This window comes from Rhinolophus sinicus, chromosome 1 (assembly GCF_057876585.1).
Source record: "Rhinolophus sinicus isolate RSI-liver-muscle chromosome 1, RSI-T2T, whole genome shotgun sequence".
In the NCBI taxonomy this organism is placed as follows: domain Eukaryota; kingdom Metazoa; phylum Chordata; class Mammalia; order Chiroptera; family Rhinolophidae; genus Rhinolophus; species Rhinolophus sinicus.
Genome location: NC_142501.1, coordinates 126839456 through 126861335, shown reverse-complemented (window position 1 = coordinate 126861335; position 21880 = coordinate 126839456). Strand labels below are relative to the sequence as shown.

At 34.4% G+C, this 21880-nt stretch overlaps 1 protein-coding gene across 7 annotated transcripts in view; it reads right to left on the bottom strand.

Annotated features, from left to right (window-relative positions):
• The window catches only part of LOC109456700 (ankyrin repeat domain-containing protein 26), a 99608-nt gene that overhangs the window by 20036 nt on the left and 57692 nt on the right, over positions 1-21880 (bottom strand). For 6 of the 7 annotated variants that reach the window (XM_088789344.1, XM_088789341.1, XM_088789337.1 and 3 more), the window contains 9 exons: positions 18812-18845; positions 18380-18521; positions 12009-12222; positions 10309-10492; positions 9627-9764; positions 7297-8247; positions 5544-5696; positions 2543-2613; positions 2110-2203 (listed from right to left, as the gene is read on the bottom strand). In XM_088789344.1, coding sequence (XP_088645470.1) covers positions 2110-2203; positions 2543-2613; positions 5544-5696; positions 7297-8247; positions 9627-9764; positions 10309-10492; positions 12009-12222; positions 18380-18521; positions 18812-18845 — 1981 coding nt within the window. The other variant, XM_074324972.2, reaches the window with a different exon arrangement.

Here is a 21880-nt window from a genome sequence, read left to right as displayed (position 1 = left end):
CATCTTTGTCTTTAGTCCTTATTCTGCTTTACTTCTCAGTAACAACTGAGAAGAATGCCCACACCTTGCTATGGTCTTCTAAGCCCGATTCATTTCTAAACAGCAACCCTGACGTTCATCCTTCACCTTTCTCTTTTTAAATTCTCTCAGAGTTCCTTAAATCTCAATGCTTCAGACCAGATTCCCTAATCTACACTTCCAGCCTTAACCCAATTACTGAGGTCATCTGTACTTTGCCTTCTTCCCTCTAGTTCCTCATAGACAGTGCCCTCAACCACACACTCATAAACCATTACTTGCTGTGGATCAGCTCATCTTGCACATTTTATGTTGATTCTTATTAGTGTTACTTTAAGTGTAGTGTGATTTTCTGATCTTACGGACACCTTCATTGTTGGGATGTTGACCAGCATACTTTGTCTTGGTTTTCTCTTAGAATGTAAAAGTTTTTTACAAGCATTAGATTATCAATTACTTGCATTTGGTTTTTTTGTTTTCGTTGTTTTTGAATAATTTCCTATTCCTTAGAGACCTGACCTGACCTATGGAAGTTTTCTTCCGAAGTTGCTTTCACATACATACTCGACTATCTTATTTGAAGGCTTGAGTCAGCTAGAGCTATCCCTTCTTCCCAATCCAGATTCTTCCCCTCAACATTGTGCAGATCAAATATCTTAACCCAGGTAATATCTCATCGGAGGGGAATCATGAGATGAAAGCCTTCTAGAGAAGTGGGGGCTATTGATTGAATGGGTTGAAAGCTGTCATTATTAAATTTTTGAATCACGGGGTAGACCTTACGGTGGCTAATACTTCTGTCAAGATCCTAACTCATTTCTATAGGAATCTACAGAGAATCCCTCATTATTTTTTATTTTTGTGTAAGCTTAATCAGTTTTGAGTATTCTTACAAATTTTTTTATTTTTGATACCTTAATAAATTTCTGTATGAAACTGTAAGGTGACAACTCCTGGCACTCGTGTTCACAGAAGACTCCTTGTCAACCTATCAACATGTCACTTGTATGAAAGTACACTAACAATGTAACGAATGTGTATGAAGTCTAGACAAAATTTTTTTTCTAAGTTTCTTCAGCCACAGGCAGACCCATGAACATAATCTTCTCTTTCCCTGGATAGGCATGTCCGTCTTAAGCACTTGCACAGACCTGGCCACTGTGACTGAAAGACACCAGCTGGTAGGTGCGTCCACCTCAGCACTCCACCTCAGGGTTCACAGTACAATCTTCTGATTGGAAATCCTAGGCTGCCTCTCCTACAGGGCACAGGAGGATGGCAGGGGAATGTCGTTCTGCTTAGGAGACAGTGGTATGCGTTTCACTGTCTGTCAGGAAATCATCATCCTGGATGACACATCAATCTTTCCTGAGACCAGATTGTTATATCTTTGAAAGTCTGATAACACAAGTGAATGAAAATCTTAGTTGCTAAACTTGCAATGCTAGGAGCATTATGTTACTATGTAAGGCCCCGCTTGAACAGTCGTGTCTACTTTCTCACTGGCATCTCTTTTCTTTTTGAAAATCCAACAAAGAGAAACGTACTTTTCAGGAAACACTTGCATAATGAACTCGCATTCATTCTTGATGAAGGAAACAAATTACAACATTAAAAGGAATTCATTCTAAAAATCTCACCAAAGGGTTTAGATTACAAGAGAAATTCAGAATTCTAGATCAAATCATTACTCAAACTTCTGCACTCAAACAGATATTTGTAGTCCAATGTTTATTGCAGCATTAACAATAGCCAAAAACAAAAAACAAAACAAAACCAAAAAAAAGGCAAAAGCTGGAAAAACCCAAATGTTGAACAGACAAATGGATAAATAAAATGTGGTATATATCAAATATTTTTAGACTATCACCATCTTTTTTTTTATTAAAATCTCACTATAAAATTCAGTAATTTTATGAATTCAGACACCTTCCTCTATAAAGAGGAATTACATTCCTATTTGCAAATACTATCAGGATGAATACACTACTTTTATCCATGAGACTCCTTATTGTCCAAAATATTCTTATATGCTACTACTACAGAAATGGAAATTCCTTTAGTGTGACAGAAATTAGGAGACTGACTTACCGAACTTGTACATAAGAGGTTTCTCTGAAGCTGTTCAATTCTGCCCGCTTGCTTTTCAATTGTCACTTTTAACTCAGCATTTTCAGTTTCAAGCCTAAAACGTATATTTTGAAATAATTATTCTCACACAATGATTTAAAACATACCTCATAATCTCTGAACAAACATCTGAAGGTGCAATTCCATAAAATCTTACAATTTGAAAAGCACATGATATGGCAACTATGCCAGTTTTCTAGTTGTATTTTGTGGATAATGTGCAAAATCTAGAGACAATGTAAACAAATACGCATTTCAAAGTAGCTCAAAGCTGAAATTTTTATCCAGCTTAACACTGATGTATTTATTATCACAACTGATCTAATTGTCATACTACACTACACGTCTGCTTTATAAATACTCAAGTCATTTTCTGTGCTGCTTTAAGTTATACTTTTGCATGTGATCTTGCGTCTTCTCAGCATATCTTACGGCCTCTGTATGTCGATCGTTTGCTTCAAGCAACTAAAAATAAAGAAGAAAAAAAACTTTTTAACTACTCATAATCTAGTACAAATCTACCTGTTTGTGTAACTGAAATTGGATTGACACACAGCCACACTCCTTCATCTGCATTTTGTTTATGGCTACTTCCTGCCATAACAGCAGAGCTGAGTTATGACAACAGAGACCTTATGGCCCGTAAAGCCTAACATATTTACTATCTGGCCCTACAGAAAAGCTTACCAATCTCGCCTCTAGTACCCAAACAAAAACGTTATTGTTTTAAAATTGTATTTTATCAGATAAATATACAACGTTCTAAATTAGCCAAATGGGTAAAAAAGGAAATTATGTTATGATACTTATATTTTTGTATTCCAAGAACCACACCAACGATAAAGATTAACATATGCGAATGACCATGGCTATGCCAGTGATTACAAAAGTGAACAGGTGTCTCTCGGTGATGACCAGATATTTCATGGACTAGTTTGAAAGGCAGCTTCTACCTAGGAGCCACAATGCCTGGGTTTGAATTCCAAGTCCACCAGCTATTACCTACGTAACCTTGAGCAAAGTACTTAAATTTTCCGAGTCTCAGTTTCTTCATCTGTAAAATGGAGAAAATAATGGCATCTACCTCACTGGGATGCTGGGAAGATTAAATTAGGGAGTATATGTAAAGTAGTTAGAAGCGTACTTGATGCATAGTAAACTCTAAGGGTTTGCAATTAGCACTATTATTGTCACTGTATCTTATGTTCTAATAAAATTTGATATTTTAGGCAGGTAGCATACCAATGGAAGTGGTCTCTTACACAAGTTACTCTGAAATCATTCTTCATACCATTGATAATGGCAGGAAATGAGGAGCATGAGGCCCAGAATATAGCCCCAATGCTTCAGAAAACTTTTACCAATTGAAGTAGCCAGCAGTACGTTAATAATTTATAAGTTGCTTCATCTCTGTACTGTTCAGTGGGCAAAGACCATGGACTATAATGCAGAAACCACCTCGGGACTGAGCGTACAGTGCACATGACCATGAGAGGCAGGGTAAAGTCACTGACATGGAAAGAATGGACTCTAGTGCTAAATCCAACTTCCCGGATCACTTCATTCCCAGCAAGTGTTACCAAGTCCTCTGATGAGCAGATGAGGAGACGTGCTCTGGCGGATCAGAAAAGCCGTCCCCAGAGTTTCACAGTTAGTAACATGGTATCAATCTCTGCACATCCCAGTGTGGCTAAGGAGTGAAGGGAGGCCGGTTTCCTGTTTTTTTCCTTTTCTTTTTTTTACAGAGGAAGAAAACTGAGCTTTTTTTTTAAATTTTATTAGTTTCAGGTGCACAAGACAAAACAATACTTAGTCGTTTATCATTTATATCCCTCACACTGTGTGAACCCCCCTCCCCCCTTCCACTATCCCTCTGACATCGCAAAAACTGAGCATTTGATTGAACAATTCTCTATTAGATTAAATGCTTTCAATTTTATATTTTTTGTTTAAAATACTTTTAGAATAAAAGCTTAATTATATCAATGTCTCCAAGAAGAAAGCACAGAAGTGGTATAAAATATTTAATTTTATCCAAACAACTGTTCAGCAAAATATTTTCAATTTATGCAAGGATAGGAGCCATCATATCAAACACCATTTCCCCTTAAATAATTTCATACTTAGAAAGACAAGATATCGCTCATGAAGAAAATTTTAACAATGTGAAATTCAGGGCTAGATTGCTCTGCACAGACTGGCTGACAAGTGCTGAGGAGAATGATCTCAGTGAGAGTTCGAGCAGCCACAGGAAGCTTCACGGAGAGGAGAGCGTGGGAGCCGGGCGTCCAGGGGCAGGGGAATAAAACATAGGCTCCCACCGTAACTTGCAAACTGATGTTCACAGCAGAATTATTAATAGCCAAAAAGTGGAAACAACACAACATTCCATCAACTGATGAACGGATACGTATTTTATCCACAAAATGAAGTAACGTTGGGCAGTAAGTAGAAATAACATATTGACATGGGTTACAACAGGGTTGGGCCCTGGAAACATGATATTAAGTGAAAGAAGCGAGACATAGAGGAACTCAGATTGTGTGACTTCATTTACATGAAATATCCAGAATAGGAAAATCTATAGAGACAGAAAGTAGATTGGTGGTTGCCCAGGGCTGGGAGAGATGGGAAGCTGGGAGTGACAGCTAAGTAAGATGGGGTTTCTTTTTGGGGTGAAAGAAATGTTCTACAATTGACTGTGGTGATAGTTACACAACTCTCTGAATGTACTAAGAGATATTGAATTGTACATGTTAAACGGGAGAATTATATGATATGTGAATTACATCCCAATAAAGATTTTTTTTAAAAATCCAATAGTGGATCTAGATAATTTTCTTAATTCTCTATTGTGGGTGTGCATACTATAATGCTCTACATATTTCCATACTTTTACAATAATTCTAAAATGGAAAGAAAATGAAGGCAATGCCTACTTCGACTGGTTTGCATAATGACCTTTCGGTACAAGTGATTCTGAAATCCATGAAACATATGCAGCTTCTGTATCCATTCACAAAAGTGAAGATAAGAAACAACTTTCTGGAATGTTCCATTAAATATTATCCTCTGATTTTAAATGGCTGCCTCATCGTGGTAATGGAGATATCACCACAAAATATTGTTTAGTAGAAAAAGTCTCTCGATTTCTATGAGGAATGCTGCATATTTCTCAGCTTTCCCATGGGTAAATATTACAAGAAAAAACATATAATAGAAATGGCAGAATGAAAGTCAGAGTTTAAGAAATAAGTGCATTATAAAGATAATAAAATTATAATAAATTAATTTTAATGAAAATAAAGCTACCCATGAAAATTAGTATCCCCAAACACTGTATATTATTTAACCAGTTATAGATTAACTATCGACATGTTAAATTTTATACATACTTGGTTTCTGATTTCATTTAATTTCTTCTTTAAATCCTGTGCCTCATCTTCTAAATTCATACGATAACGTGATATAACCTCCAGTGAAGCCTCTGACATAGATTGTTTTTTTAGGGTATCAGCCAATTCTTGTTGAAGTTGTCTAATAACTACCTAGTAAGATATTTTTGTTACTGATTTTATATAAATCACATTATTATTAAATTATGTTAATAATCTATAACTCTAACATTAATATAATATGTAACTTGAAAGAGATCACCACATGCATCAATTCACCTTGAATTGTAAACAGGAGTGTGTCCTCTCACTCCTGTTTACTGGACACAGTAAAGGACAAACAGGACACACTCCTGTTTACTGAATCAAGGTAGAGACACAGAAGGTGTTATCCCCAATCACCATTAGGTTACTTCAACGACGGATTCAGCCTCACTCTCCATGCTCCCCTGATGAACCTGTAGAGCTTTACAATCTACTGACGTCTCAAAGGGAAATGGGTCTGTCGGTGGGACCAGTGGTAGCAAACTCTACACTGTGTAACGTTTCCCTCTTTTTTATCTCAGGCTTAGATTGACCTCAGAGGTTCTCACGTATGCAGTCCTCTGCTCACAACCTTCCTAAAGATTCCTATATCTTAGAAGAAAAGTGAACTAATTCCAATGGCTTTCAGGGCCCCAGGTAACCTGGTCTCTACCTCTCTCCCTGCTACACATGAATCCTGCCACCCCTAACTTGTCTGAAAATGGAGATCCAATGCGAAATTAATAACAGACAGCTACAATTCTCTTTGAATTGGACAAACGTATGTCTAAATGATAGTAATTGGGACTTGTGATGAGAAATATGAACAAATTATTTGTAACAATAGTCAAATAAAATTATATGTAGTAGTGGGAAGATTAAATCAAATATAATTTTGTTAAAACTCATCATATGTTCCAAATTATGATTTAATGAAAAGTTAGCGGTCTTTAACGAGTTGAGAGGCCATAAGAATACATTATTTGAGACTGAAATATTTCCAATTTAAATCAAATTGGCATGAATAAAAAAAATTATACCAACAAAAATGTATATGAAGCTACTGAAAGAAAGGTGCTATTGAGGGACAGTATCTATACTTCGGTTCTTCTGGAAAACCTAGAATTAACTGTCTAGGTAATCCACTTAATTGAATCTTAATTTCAAAACATTCATTTTAGGTATGAGCATTTCCATTTATCTGCTTCATAATGGTACCATGTTTCCCCGAAAATAAGACCTAGCTGGACCATCAGCTCTAATGTGTCTTTTGGAACACAAATTAATATAAGACCCGGTCTTATCTTAATATACTATAAGACCGGGTCTTATATTACATAATTACATATATTAATTTTTGCTCCAAAAGACACATTAGATCTGATGGTCCGGCTAGGTCTTATTTTCGGGAAACACAGTATTACAATGTGATGACAGAAAGATTAAAATTATTATTTTAGCAGTATAAGACTAAATTATTACCAATCTATATCTATTAACAATATATAACTTAAAATTTCATAGGCAACACAACATCTTTACTCAAAGTAAAGCAGTACTCAGGTCCAATTTTTATTTGGACACAATGTCTGCTTTTAAGCTGATAAAGCAAATACATTCATAGTCTGTATTTTTAATATTCAACTAGATTCAACATTCGGCCAACATCAAATATTACTTTGAATTTTCTTTCAGGAAATTTGAAAATTATTTCTTTCTGGATATTTACCTCTCTTTCTGCTTTATCAGTTTCATATTGACTAATTCTTTCTTTCAAATGATTACATTCTTTGATTAACTCTTTATTTCTTTCTTCTAGCATACGACCTTGTTTTTCACTTTCAGCTCGAAGTATTTTTATGATATCCTGAAACTGGTCTTGGATATTAATGACTGTCTTTTCTTTATTGTCACTTTTGTTGTGAGCATCATCCAGTTGCTGTCGTAGCAACATATTTTCACTTTGTAGGTGAGAAAATCTCTCCTCTAAGGATTCCTGCTTTCCAATGTATTTATTCACTTTATCTTGTTCATTTTGATACATATGTTCAATTTCCTTCTTTTTACATTGTGTTTGGCTTAGGTCTCTTTGTACATGTTCTAAAACTGAAGTCCTTTCTCTGAGAGCGTCTCTCGTGTGATGGAGCTCAATTTCTAGGCTATTGAATTTACTCTCAGCTTTAGAGAGTTGTTGAGAAAGAACCTCATTGTTATCTTTTAGGTTAGACATATCAAAATTCATTTTGTCCCGTAAACGAAACCATTCATCTCTTGCTCTCTGGAAAGCAAGTTCTAGGTCTCTTCTTGATGTCTGACTTTGCTCGTGATCATGGATTGCAGCAGCCAGTCTAGAACGGTATGATTCAACTTCTGTTTCCAGTCTTTCTTTGTTCTGTTTTTCACTCTCCAGTTTAGAATTTAGCATTGTATTCTCAGCTGTCAGAACGTTCAGCTGTCCATTATATTGAAATATTGTTTTTGTTAGTGTTTCCTCATTTAGTTTTATCGTCTTTTGAAGGTGGTCATTCTTTTCTTTTACAATTGCAATGTCCTCAAAATATTTTTTTTCCATTTCCTGCTTCTGATTTTTCGTGGTGTCTATTTCCAGTTTCAACATGGCAATTTCATCCTGCAACATGCGGTTTTCATGCAACAGATCTTTTTCAGGACTCTCAGAAACCTAAGTAAAACAATGGAGACTTGTCGTTAGCACTCGATGAAATGATGTATCATGATATCCTCTGAAATTAAAGAACCTATATGTTATGTAATGAAAAGGTTGTAATGAGTGGGAATCCCACTGACAAAATATAAAGTTGGACCCAAATCTCCAACTTTATACAAGGAAAAATTCCCGAAAGTTCAAAAATTTAATATAAGGTGCTGAATTCATAAAAGTAAAAAAAGGAATCATAAGAGAATTTTTAAGAGTCTCAGAATTGGAAAGGCAAACCCAAAGGCATAAAATAAAAGATTAAAATAAAAGATTAATAAATCTCACTACACTTAAAATTTAGCTTTTAGTCTGAATATACATACAGCTACCCCACAGTAAGAGTATTAACTCTGCATATATTTGGATAGATTAAATTTCCTAAAATTCTTATTTCCTGAGAATATTCTATAGATATTCTACTTTTCTAATATTTTCATAGTAAGTTATAAAAATTATATCTATACTAACAACTGATGGCATCGTATTAAGCACTTCTGTATACATCATGAATTCATTTAGTTATTGCCGTCTGGAATGGAGAGGTTAAAAAGATAAGCAAGTTCAGAATTTTCCCCAGGTCTTCTGACTACAATCAGTGCTTCTGCACCAAACCACAGTTACTTCTGCAGTAGAAGTATATAAATATAAAAAAAAGACATATTTTAAAAAACTCATGGTAAATACGGTAAAATTTATAGAGCTCTTCTTAGAAAATCATGAGATTATTTGCTGCTGCAATAACTTTTATTTCCTTTTGATAAAGTTTAAAGTAGTATCAAATGTGAAATAAAGTAAAATACATTTTACTATTTAACTAAATAAAATACTTATCAATAAATTATCATTAAGTATATATCATGGTATATCATTGTCTTCAAAAAGTCCTTGTACTGAAATAAAATACTACTTGGAGAAAATTGTTACTTTTCTCAAAAGTAGGAGAATGACATCTAAAATATGGTCTCGAATTGGCTCTGCTTTTCCTCCTTACCATCAGTGGAAGTGAAAACTAACCTCTGTATTATGGAAAATATTAACCGCCCCCCCCCCCCTTTGGATGAGGCCACTGTGAATGTCACTACTTGACTGTTGAAGACAAATGGATTTGAATTAAGAATATCATTTTTTGCAATGGACCAAAAATGCCACATCCTAAACATACATACATACACACACACACACACACACACACACACACGATATATACATACATGCATATGTGTGTGTGTGTATATATATGTATGCTTTTTAAATCTTTTGTACATTCCATATTGATAGTGTTGGTTTTTAAAATATATACACAAATAATACATACACACATTTGAAAATGACTAAAAGAATACCTCAGAATTCATTTTCTTATGAGCTGTTTCTACCTCCTTTTGTTTGCAAAGGAGATTGGTCAGAATTCCATCTTGTAATATTCTGGCATTTTGTTCTCGAGAAAGTTGCCTCTGAGAGTCATTTAGCTCTTCCACAACCTAGGAATACATTTCATTAGGTTTTTGGTCTCATACTATTTTTTTTTTTAAAAAGTCAAAAACCTTTAAAAAAAAAACGTTAAAAGAACGTAGCTTTTCTAAGTACAAGGATCTTTATCTTCCATGAAAAACTCAAATTTGAATTTAAATGAGAGCTAAATTTGTCACACAGCAAAAATACAGGCAGCTATAATATTGTGAAATAACATTTCTTTACAAAACATTTGACTAGTTTCATCACAGTCTCAAGGCAATTTAGCCTGTATGTTAACATTTAAGAAAGCCAAAGTTAACATTTGTGTTGATGATTAAGCTCAATTTACCTTCTACTTCTTCATTTAGAAAACATATACAGAGCATCTATTAGATGCCCAAAATTGAAATAAATTAAAATTGTAGTTATAAATGTCACAGTTCATATTTTGAACGAAATAACATTTTGGTTTGTTTTAAACCTAAATAATATACATCAAATCGAAGGAATATTATAAATATGGATGAAATAGTATTAGAATTATGAAATTTTTACTAAAGGTGAATTTACCTGATTGAAATTATTTCTTACAGTCTTCAATTCCATATCTAGTGTTCGAAGAGTGATTTCAAGTTGTTGTTTCATGTCTACTTCTTTACTATATTGCTCTTCTTTTTTTCTTAACTGCTCCCTAATTTTTTTATATAACATATCAGTATTTCTTCTTTTCTCTTTTTCTTGTTGTAAGGTAAATCTGCAGTTAAATACACTTATCTTAAATTTCATTTGATTAGAAAAAAAAAAGTTCATTTTATGATCTGGTTCTACATAGGTTGCTTTATTATCCTAAAGAAATTTCTAAGTTCTCAAATTTTTTTCCTATCTAGGTCTCATGCTTTTTATTTCTCACTTCAATCTCTTCCAAAAGATAATATATACCTGAAAGGTAGCAATGAAAAATATCGTAGGAAAGGAATTTTGAAATTCCTTGGTAAAGGTAGAGCTGACAGTTATCCTTTTACCCATAGTCATACTTACTCCTCCATTAGGACAGATAATCTAGTTACTAATTAAAAAGACAAGTCATTGTTTATAAACAAGTTTATAAATTCACTAAAAATAAAATTTCAGCTTTTTCATATTCAAAATATGACAGGTACCCCTGAAAATGATTTACAGTGTAAGGCAGTATCTGCAGATGTCTCATACACAACTCATACCTGCTGACTACTGTAATCCAAGACTACGCTAGAGAGTCTAATATCTGTTGCTGTACACTTTTTATGTTTCTTCTTTTGTAACACTTTCAGATTATCTTGTTGATTATTATCTATTTTATAAATCACTTTAAAATCCCTTTTGGAACAAGACAGGATCCATACTGAGTCAACAATGAAGAGTAATATGTGCTTTCAGTGTGGACCTTTGAATTAATTTTATTATATATAAGATACTGAATAAATTAATTAGTCATCTTTCCATAACATCACTTTTCATACTGTGCATATATTAAGACTAAAACTGTGGGGCGACAGGATAGCTCAGTTGGTTAGAGTGCGGTGCTCTTAACAACAAGGTTGCCGGTTTGATCCCCTCATGGGCCACTGTGAGCTGCGCCCTCCACAACTAGATTGAAACAACTACTTGACTTGGAGCTGATGGGTCCTGGAAAAACCCACTTAAATATATAAAAGTTTTTAAAAAATAAGACTAAAACTGCATAAATATTTTTGAGAAATTTTTTCTGTCTTGAGAAAAATGGCCATTTTAGACTGTGTTGATGGGAAGGTAAATTAATATGAACTTTCTTGAGAACAATTTGGAAATATGGATCAAAGATTTTTTTCAAAAGTTCTTTTATGTTAACCAAATAATACCCTATTAAAGAATTTATTCAAAGTACATAATCAGAAATGTAGGAACAGGTTTATATACGAGATATTCCTTATAGCATTAACTATAATATAGAAAAAAACAACCAAAATTCAATTTGTTAAATAAATAATGAGGTTTCCATATGGTGGACTTCTATATGGTCATTCAAATAATGATTTGAAAGAATACACATACACATTAACTTATTACTAGAAGTATGCACTGTTAAAAACTTGCTATATTATTTCCAAGAATTTTATATTCCACAATACTAAAGAAGTTTCTTCCCTATAAAATACCAGGAGGAAAGTTAGCAATTATAAAACTTATCCTATATATCTATAGTATGAAAGCAAATATTCAAATATTTCTTTAAAACCAAGATGTTTTAATACCTCAAATTGCAGAGTTCTTGTTCCCATTCCACTTTTTGATGCTCTAACTGTGATTTCATTTCTTTTGTTTCTGATAGCTCCTTTTGTAGTCCGCTAACCTTATTTTCCATTTTTTTTATTTTTCCTGTAAGTAACTCACAGTGATTTTTCCTAAGTTCTATTAATCTTTCATATGAAATAATGGCATCTTGAATTTTCAACAAGCTAACAGAATCTACATCAGAGAGAAAACAAAAATAGAAATAAAATATATGAGTACTTTTTGCAAATAAAGGACTACATTTTCACAATCACTCTTTCATACATTGAACAAATATATACTGAGTACCTACAATGTGGAAGACATTATACTAAGCTCTGCAGATAAAAGAGACAAGACCATTGGCTCTTATTTAGCTCAAAGTCTAGTAGAGGAAAATGACAAATAAAATAATTATAAATTCAGACAGATATTATACAGTTCTATGATCACATAACAGAACTTGACCTAGGCTGGATCCAGGGAAGATTTCCCTGAGGAAGAGATGGCTACACTGAGAAATGCAGGGTGAGTGGGAAGCAATGAGACAAAGGAGAAAGAAGAGCATTCTAAACAGTCTACAGCATGTGCCAAAGTTGTATTGCAATCTGCTTCCACCAAGAAGGAGTAAGAGGTACTGATTTACCTTCCTATATGAAACAAGCAAAAACAATACAAACAAATTACATTTAAAAATTATTTTCAAGACTGGACTTCAGGGAACGAAGGACAATGATTCCTGAAACAAATGAAGTTATCCTAATGAATGTCCCAGCTCACTGCCTCGAGAGAATTTCCAGGCAACTCCACAGGGAGAAGAAACTGAGGTAGAGTCCACCAGACTCCCTACATTAGGTGATGAAGCTGACGAGGGTCTGGTGAAACCAAGGCAGAGAGAGATCACAGGTCAGAACACTGGAAAGAAGACAGCAAAACAGAAAAAGGACCCTGGAGACCTGCAGAGGGCATTCAGTTGAGAAAGGAACCATGCATACGTGTGAGGAAATCACCCAAGACCAGGGGAGAAAACAACATCTGAAAACAGTAGAGGAAACAGTGCCTGGTGCTTACTCCTATTAGCCAGGCTGAAGAAACTCATAACTCACAGGAAAATGAACAGGTTAGTCAGAAAGGTCTTGCCTCTGACTAGTGGGGAGTAATTAGCCTTTGGCCAAGCTCTGGATTCACCTAACAAATCATAAGAGCAACACCAGAAAGGACCAAACTATTTGCAGGCAACTTAACTACCTCTCAAAACAAAAGCTCAAAAAGTTAAGTAGAGACATGGAAGTTATTTTTTTAAAAAGCAAATAGCACTTATTCAAATAGAAATTATAATGTCAGAGATGAAAAATACACTGGATAAAAATAAATACATACTAGACATCACAAAATAAAAGATTAGGCAGTTTGACACCAGTGAATAGTGAGAAAACTTCAAATGGCTATCATATAATTCCCCAAAGAAGCAGGGGGAAGGGACAGAAAAACATTTGAATAAAAAATGGCCCAAACTTTCTAAACTTAATGAAAACTATAATTCCACAGATCCAGCATTAAAAGTAAATTACTGTAATTTTTTTGTACTATATATGATGTGATATAATATTATTTGAAGGTGGACTGTCATTACTTAGTCATTTGACATGAACCAACCCTAATGCAGCCACTAAAATAGCAAAAGTTATAGCTAATAAACCAAAAAAAAAAAAGAAAGAGTACTAAATCATAAAAATTACTTGATTAATCTAAAAGAAGACAGAAAAAGAAGAAAATAGGAACAAAGAGCAAATGAGACAAACAGAAATCAAACCACATGATGACAGATTCAAATCCACTGTATCAATGATCACATTAAATGGAAATGGTCTAAAAACCTCAATAAAAACATTGTCTGGCTGGATAAAAAAGCAAGACCCAAATATAGGCAAACTCTAAGAAAAACACTTTAAATGTAAAGACACAAATTTTTAAAAAGGATAGAAATAAGATAGACTACACTAACACTTAACAAAAGAAGGCTGAGCTAAAGTAGCTATAATACCAAACAAAGTAGATTTCAGAGCAAAATATATTACCAGCAATTAACCAGGTCATTTCACAATGATAAATTAATAAGCAGCATAACAATCCTAAATGATTATGCACCTAATAACAGCTTCAAAATACATGCCGCAAAAACTGAAAGAACTGCAAAGAGAAATTGATAAATTCACAACTACTGTCTGGGATTTCAATACCACTCAGTCAATAAGTAATACAATAAGTAGGCAGAAAGTGATCAAGGACATAACACCACTGTTCTTCTCAAGTTTCCATGGAACACTTACCAAAAAGACTATATATTCTAAGTCATAAAATAAACCTTAATAAAAGGAGTGAGTCAAAAGGACTTAAATCATACAAAGTATGTTCCCTGACAATCAAACTGGAAATCAAGAACAAAAATACCTCTGGAAAATACTCAAATATTTGGAAACTAAATAACACACATCTAAATAACCCCTGGGTCAAAGAAGTAATGAAAAAAGAAATTAGAAAGTATTTTGAATTGAATGAAAATAAAAACAAAACATGTTAGACGTTGTGGAATGATGCTACAGTACGTAGTACTTACATGGAAATGTATAGCACTGAATGTCTATATTAGAAAAGAGAAAGGTCTCAAATCAATGACCTTCACTTCCACCTTACAAAACTAGGAAAAGAAGAGTAAATTAAACCCACAGCAAATAAAAGAAAGAAAATAATAAACATCAAAAATAAAACCCATAAGAGAGAAAATTAAAAAAAAAAAAAAAAAAAAAAACCTATAGAGAAAAACCCCTGAAACCAAATGCTTTCAGGAGATCAATTAAAGTGATAAACCTCTAGCCAGGCTGATAAGAAAGAAAAGAGAGAAGGCACACATTACCAATATCAGAAATGAGTAATGTGACACTACTACAGATTCTACAGATATTAAAAAGATAACAGAGTAATATAATAAACTTTATGTAAATAAATTTGACAACTCAGATGAAGTGGGTAAATTCCTTGAAAGACAGAAATTACAAAGGCTCTATCAAGAAAGAACAGATAAACTAAACAGCCCTGTATCTATAAGAGATATTGAAGTCCTAGATAAAGACCTTCCCACAAAGAAAATTCCAGGCCCAAATGTCTATACTGGTGAATTCTACCAAATATTTTAGGAAGAAATAACACCAATTCTAGACAAATTCTGTCTCAAAAAATGAAGAGTTTGAGAAATATGTCCCAACTCATTCTATAAGGCTAGTATTACCCTGAAGCTAAAACTAGACAAAGATATTATAAGAAAGAAAACTGTGTCAAGAGCATGGAAGTAAAAATTCTAAACAAAATATTAGCAAATCAAATACATTAAAAGGACAACTTGTCATGACAAAATGGGGTTTATCCCAGGATTGCAGGTTTCGTTTAACATTAAAAAATCAGTTAAGAGTAAAGAGGGTCAAATACATACTTACAGAAGGAGAGTAGACTTCCAGTGGTGAGCACACAATAGAGTATGCAGATGCTTATACACGTGAACTTTATATAAGGTTACTAACCAATGTTACCCCAATAAATTTAATTTTAAAAAAAGATCTTTCCACATCAGCTCAAGTACAAATTTTTAACTAAAAGATAAAAACAAATCTTATAATCACAGAAAGCAAAATTTTTCCAGTGGGGGTGAGGGAGTACCTTTAACTGCCTCATATATTTGTAGTATCACTCACATTCCATTATAAAAGACTATTAACTTTGTTCATTATTTCACTAAGATTACAACTAGATAGATATGCTTGTGGCTCCTAGTGTGACCAATTTACCACTGGGAAGTCAAATTTAGCTAAATACCCATTCAAAGACTACAACAAATGAAGGGTTTTTTTGTTATGTTTAAGACAGACTCTTTCAAACTAGATCTGTAAGACTTCAGCCTTTTACCAAGTGAGAAAAAAAACATATTTTTTTCTGAATGGTGTAGTCCTAAAAATGTCTCAAAAGGTACTTATTAGTGGATAAAGAGTTTCTTTTGGGGGTGATGAAAATATTCTAACATTGATTGTGGTGATGGTTGTACAACACTGTGAAAACACTAAATACTATTGAATTGCACACTTTAAATTGATGAATTTTATGGTATCTGAATTATAGCTCAATAAAGCTGTTATTATTTTTAAAGTGAAAAAATGAATTAGTATTACTCGCCATATTAACAGACTAAAAAAAACAAACCATATAACCTTATCAATAGGGGAAAACAAGGGCGCTTGACAAAATTCAACATCTATCCCTGATAAAAACTTCCAGCAAACTAGGAATACAAGGAAAATTCTTCAGTAAGATAAAGAAGATCTATGATAACTCTATAGCTAACATCATATGTAATGGTGAAAAACTGAATTCTTTCCCCAAAGGATCAGGAACAAAACAGGGATGACTGCTTTTACTCCTGCTCAACACTATACTACGAGGTTCTAGCCTGTGCAATTAGGCAAGATAAAGAAACAAAAGGCATCCATCTGGGAAAGGACAAAGTACAATTGTCTTTATTAGCAAACAACATGATCACATAATAGCAATCAGCAAACTCCAATCTGTGAGCCAAGTGACTTGTTTTAGTAAATAAAATTTTACTGCAGTACAGTTATGTCCATTAATCTGTGTATTGTCTATGGTTATTCTCATGGTACAATGGCAGAGCTTATTAGTTATGACAGAGAAAGTATTGGCCACAAGACGTATATATTTACTACCTTTAGTAAAACTGTTGTTTAAGACTAACACTATCTAATTTCAAGAACTATTATAAATCTAAAGTAATTAAGAAAGCATGTAATTGGTGTAAAGATGGCCATATAGATCAATGGAGCAGAACAGAGTCCAGGAATAAACCCACACATATATGGTCAACTGATTTAGACAAAGGCACAATGACCTGAAATGGAAAAAAATAGAGCCCCTTCAACAAATGGTGCTAGAATAACTGGATATCCATATACAAAAGAATGAACTTAGATCCATACCTTGCATCGTGTGTAAAAGAAAACACAAAACAGATCACAGATCTAAATGGAAGACATAAAACTATAAAACTTCTGAAAGAAAACATAGGAGAAAATCTTTGTGACCTTGTGCTAGGCAAAGATTTCTTAAATATGAACACCAAAAGCAAATCCATGAATGAACAAATGGATAAATAGGATTTCATCAAAAAGAAAAGCTTCCACTATTCAAAAGACGTTAAAAGAATAAAAAGACTAGTTAAAAATCCTTGCAAAAAATATAGCTGATAAAGGTATTGTATCTAGGATATGTAAAGAATTCTCAAAATTCGACAAATAAGAAAACAAAGTCTAATTTTTAAAATGACAAAAGATCTAGGCAAAGTTCAGAGAAGATATACAGATGGCAAATAAGCATATGAAAAGATGCTCAACATTATTCATTATTAGGGAAATACATATTAAAACCATAATGATGTATACATTACACATCCATCAGAATGGCTAAGATTTTAACAACTGACAATACTAAATGTCCATGAAGATATGGAGGAACTGGAATTCTAACATGCTGCTGGTGGGAATGGAAAATGGTGCCACTACTTTGCAAAACAATTTGACAGTCTCTTAATAAGGGATATAAGGGGCATGAAGGAGACTTTTAGGGGTGATGGATATGTTAACTCTCTGGATTGTGGTGATGGATTCATATACGTATATGGACATCCAAACTATCAAATTATGTGCTTCATAAGTGTATAGTTTACCTAAACACCACTGTTGGAAACAAAAACCTCTATCACAGCAAAAAAATATATCAGGCAGTGGCCGCGACAGAGACAGAAAGGATATGAAATTATATCAAATAAAGCTAGAGGATTGTGGTCTTTAACCTTGTTCAAAACAATGAGAAGTAACAGCTGGGTTTTAAGCAAGGGGGTAACATGATGAGATCTTAAAAATATATCATAATTCTGGTTGCAATGTACACCAAGTTTCCAGGAGGTGGAACGGCAGGGAGAACAGTTCTGAGGTTATATCAGTATTCTATCAGGGAAATCATGGTAACCTGACCGTGGGTGATGGCATAGGAGAGAGGCACAGTCAACAAATACACTAGGTGTTGCCATTCACACTGAGAAAAGCACAGTGGTAATTACCATAGCTCTTTGACTGAGGGTATACAAATGCTCTCATTTTATTTTAAATATAAAACAGATCTCAGATAAATAGCTCTGCAACACATCAGTACTCAACAGAGCAGTACTATACAAAGTGTGCATATATTACTACAGTGTACATACAAAGGCTTTATAGTTTTACAATGGTCCTACCTTTACAATCCATGCCAAGTTGTTCAATTAGCAACATGGAATTCTGATAATTGGAGTAAGGCAACTCCCAATGTTCTGAAACTGTTTCAGAAGATTGAGTTAAGTCATCAAGGTCATCTACCGAATTCATTTGCTCTTTGACCTACAAATAAATGACACTGCTATTCAAAATGTCCCCACAATATTCATAAAATATACTGAGTGTACAGAGGAGATAAATGTTTACCTTTTTATAAAAGCAAAAACATGGATATTCTTAAAATAATTGATTTTTATCAAAAAGTTACTTTTATCAATAACTAGTGTTTCTAAATGACTTTTTCAAAGTAAATGTCTCTAGAACAAGGGAAGATTTTCTATTTTGTCATTATATATTTTATAAAATATTTTTTACGACAGATGATATTTTTGATAATTTATTTTTCACAATACCTTGATCTCTTCATTAGATGTTTTTTTTGCTGACCTAAAAAAAAAAAAATTCTTTTCAGGTAAATATTAAATACTTAAAATATAAAGAATATCTAAACCTAATTGTTTCTTATATACAATATGTGCATTTTTAATTAATTTTCTATAAGGCAGATTAAACAATAAATAGAAAAAATAACATTATGGGACAAAGAAAATATACTACTAATAATATTAACACAAAGTATTGATTCAGATCAAGCTTATAGTCAAAACAAACACACCAAAAAAACACATAATGGTTGTTACTTGCATTATTTGATAGAAAAAAATAACATATCCGGGTTTTTATTGTCATTTTCAATAAAAACAAACTTTTATTGGCACTAAGACCTATTTGGAAAGCATTACTTAAGTCCTTATATGAAGGAAACCCTTTTTAAATGAATCATGATATTAGCCTTGTGAGGACTTACCATGCAACTACTAAGCATTATTATAAGCACTTTACGTGTCTTATGGGCATCTGAATCCTCACAAAAATTATGGGAGGTAGGCAGTACATTAGGTATTTTTAAAGGAAGAAAATGAAGCTCAGAAAGGCTAAGCAACTTGCCCAAGCCCGTATAGCTGGTCAATAGCAGACCCAGAATTCAAACCCATTGACATCTGGCTTCAAAACATGTTTCACACTCTGCTGGGAAAGCAATATTTATTTTTAAATGTTTTTAAGTACTATGATAGCAAATGAATCTATATTATTATTCCATTTCTAGCTATAATTATAAATAATAATTTCTGAATATTACACATATTTTTTTAAATGAAGAGACTATATACCTAGGCAATATTAGAAATATTCTTTCAGTAAATTAAAGATTTGCTTTTTCTAGGGGCCAGCCCGGTGGCTCAGGCAGATAGAGCTCCGTGCTCCTAACTCGGAAGGCTGCCGGTTCGATTCCCACATGGGCCAGTGGGCTCTCAACCACAAGGTTGCCAGTTCAACTCCTCGAGTCCCCCAAGGGATGGTGGGCTGCACCCCCTGCAACTAAGATTGAACACGTCACCTTGAGTTGAGCTGCTGCTGAGCTCCCGAATGGCTCAGTTGGTTGGAGCACGGGCTCTCAACCACAAGGTTGCCGGTTTCAACTCCCGCAAGGGATGGTGGGCTGTGCCCCCTGCAACTAGCAATGGCAACTGGACCTGGAGCTGAGCTGCGCCCTCCACAGCTAAGACTGAAAGGACAACAACTTGAAGCTGAACGGCACCCTCCACAACTAAGATTGAAAGGACAACAACCTGACTTAGAAAAAAGTCCTGGAAGTACACACTGTTCCCCAATAAAGTCCTGTTCCCCCTCCCCAATAAAATCTTTAAAAAACAAACAAACAAACAATAAACTAGACAGGCAAAATATGCAGTATGTTAGGGGAGAAAAACTAAAACAGAAAACAAAGCTTTGATGTGCTGTAGGGGCAGAAATGGTCAAAATATTGGGCAAGCCAAGAAAGGTCTTGCCTTTTAAGTAAAGAACTGAAGAATGGGAAGAGCGTTCCATGAGGAATCTGAGGGAAAAGCATTCCAGAGAGAATCAGCAGCAAGTACGCAGGTATGCCTGGAGTGTTTAAGGAATAGTGAGAGATTCAGTGTGGTTGGAACAGAGTGAAAAGGTTAGCAAATATAAGTTCAAGTCAGAGACAGGGACAGAGAGCTGAGATGAACAGACTACGTAAGGTCTTGTAGGGAGTAGTAGGACAAACTTTGGCATGTACTCTGAGTGAAAATGGGAGGCAATTAGAAGGTTTTGAGCACAGGAATGACATAATCTGACTTATCTTTAATAGATCTACTGTGCTTAGAATTGATGGAAAGGGAGGGTGGATGGGAGAAAGGAAGGAAGGAAGGAAGGAAGGAAGGAAGGAAGGAAGGAAGGAAGGAAGGAAGGGAGGGAGAGAGAGAAAGTGGGTGGGAGGGAGGGAGGAAGGGAGTGAGGGGATAGTCAGATGAAAGAGAGAGAAAGAAAGAAAGAGAAAGAAAAAGAATGGAAGGAAGAATGAATGAATGGAAGAAAGAAACAAAAAACCAATTAGTTGACTATTACACTAATCTAGATAGCCGATGAGACAGGTTTGGGCCTGGAGGATGTGATTGGCTCTGGATATATTCTGAAGGTAACCTGACAAGATTTGCTGACACATCAGATGTGAGGTGTAAGAGAAAAGAGAAATGCAGGAGTTGAAGATGACACCAAGTTTTGGGCAGAGCAATTGGAAGAGTTGTCATTAACTCAAACAGGGAAAACTACATTAGGGGCAGGTAAGAGAAAGAATATCAGTACTGTAGTTCGATTTTGGACATCTTAAGTTTGCAATACCCGATAGCTATCCAAAAACAGATATCAAGTAGACAGTTTGATATATAGGTTTGCAATTAAGGAGAGATCTGCACTGGAGATATAAATTTGGGGAACACTGACATAAACAAGGTAGTAAAAGTCATGAGAAAAAGATCAAGGACTGAATCCTGGGGCCACTTGAATGTGTAAAAGGTGGGGAATGAGGAGAAACAAGGAAAACAATCCAAAATGGACGGACTAGACAGGCAGGGGGAACCAAGCATGTGTTTTTCCCCGGGAAAACTAAAAGTCCTGAAAGCCAAATGAAGCAAAGATTTTGGACAGAGTTTTCATTGGGTCAAATATTGCTGATTTAGTAAAACTGATACGGGCCAATGAGTAGCCCCCCCACTGAAAAACTTTTAAGTCTTCTTTCTTACAGAAATTTTAAGTTTCCTTCTCCTTAATGTTTCTTTTTTCACAGTTTTGTAGCTCCTACCCCCTGCTTTAGAAAATTACCCTAAAGCTTGTGATTTATACTTGTTGATTGTAATCATTGAAGCCAAATGTTCTTTCCAACCCGTTCTGGGCCCAGCTCCTGGACAATTAACGTCACCTGAATAACCAGTTAAGTAGCCACAGGCTCCATAGAGCAGATGGATTTTCCGTCACATACCATGTTTCCCCCAAAATAAGACCTAGCTAGACCATCAGCTCAAATGTATCTTTTGGAGTAAAAATTAATATAAGACCCA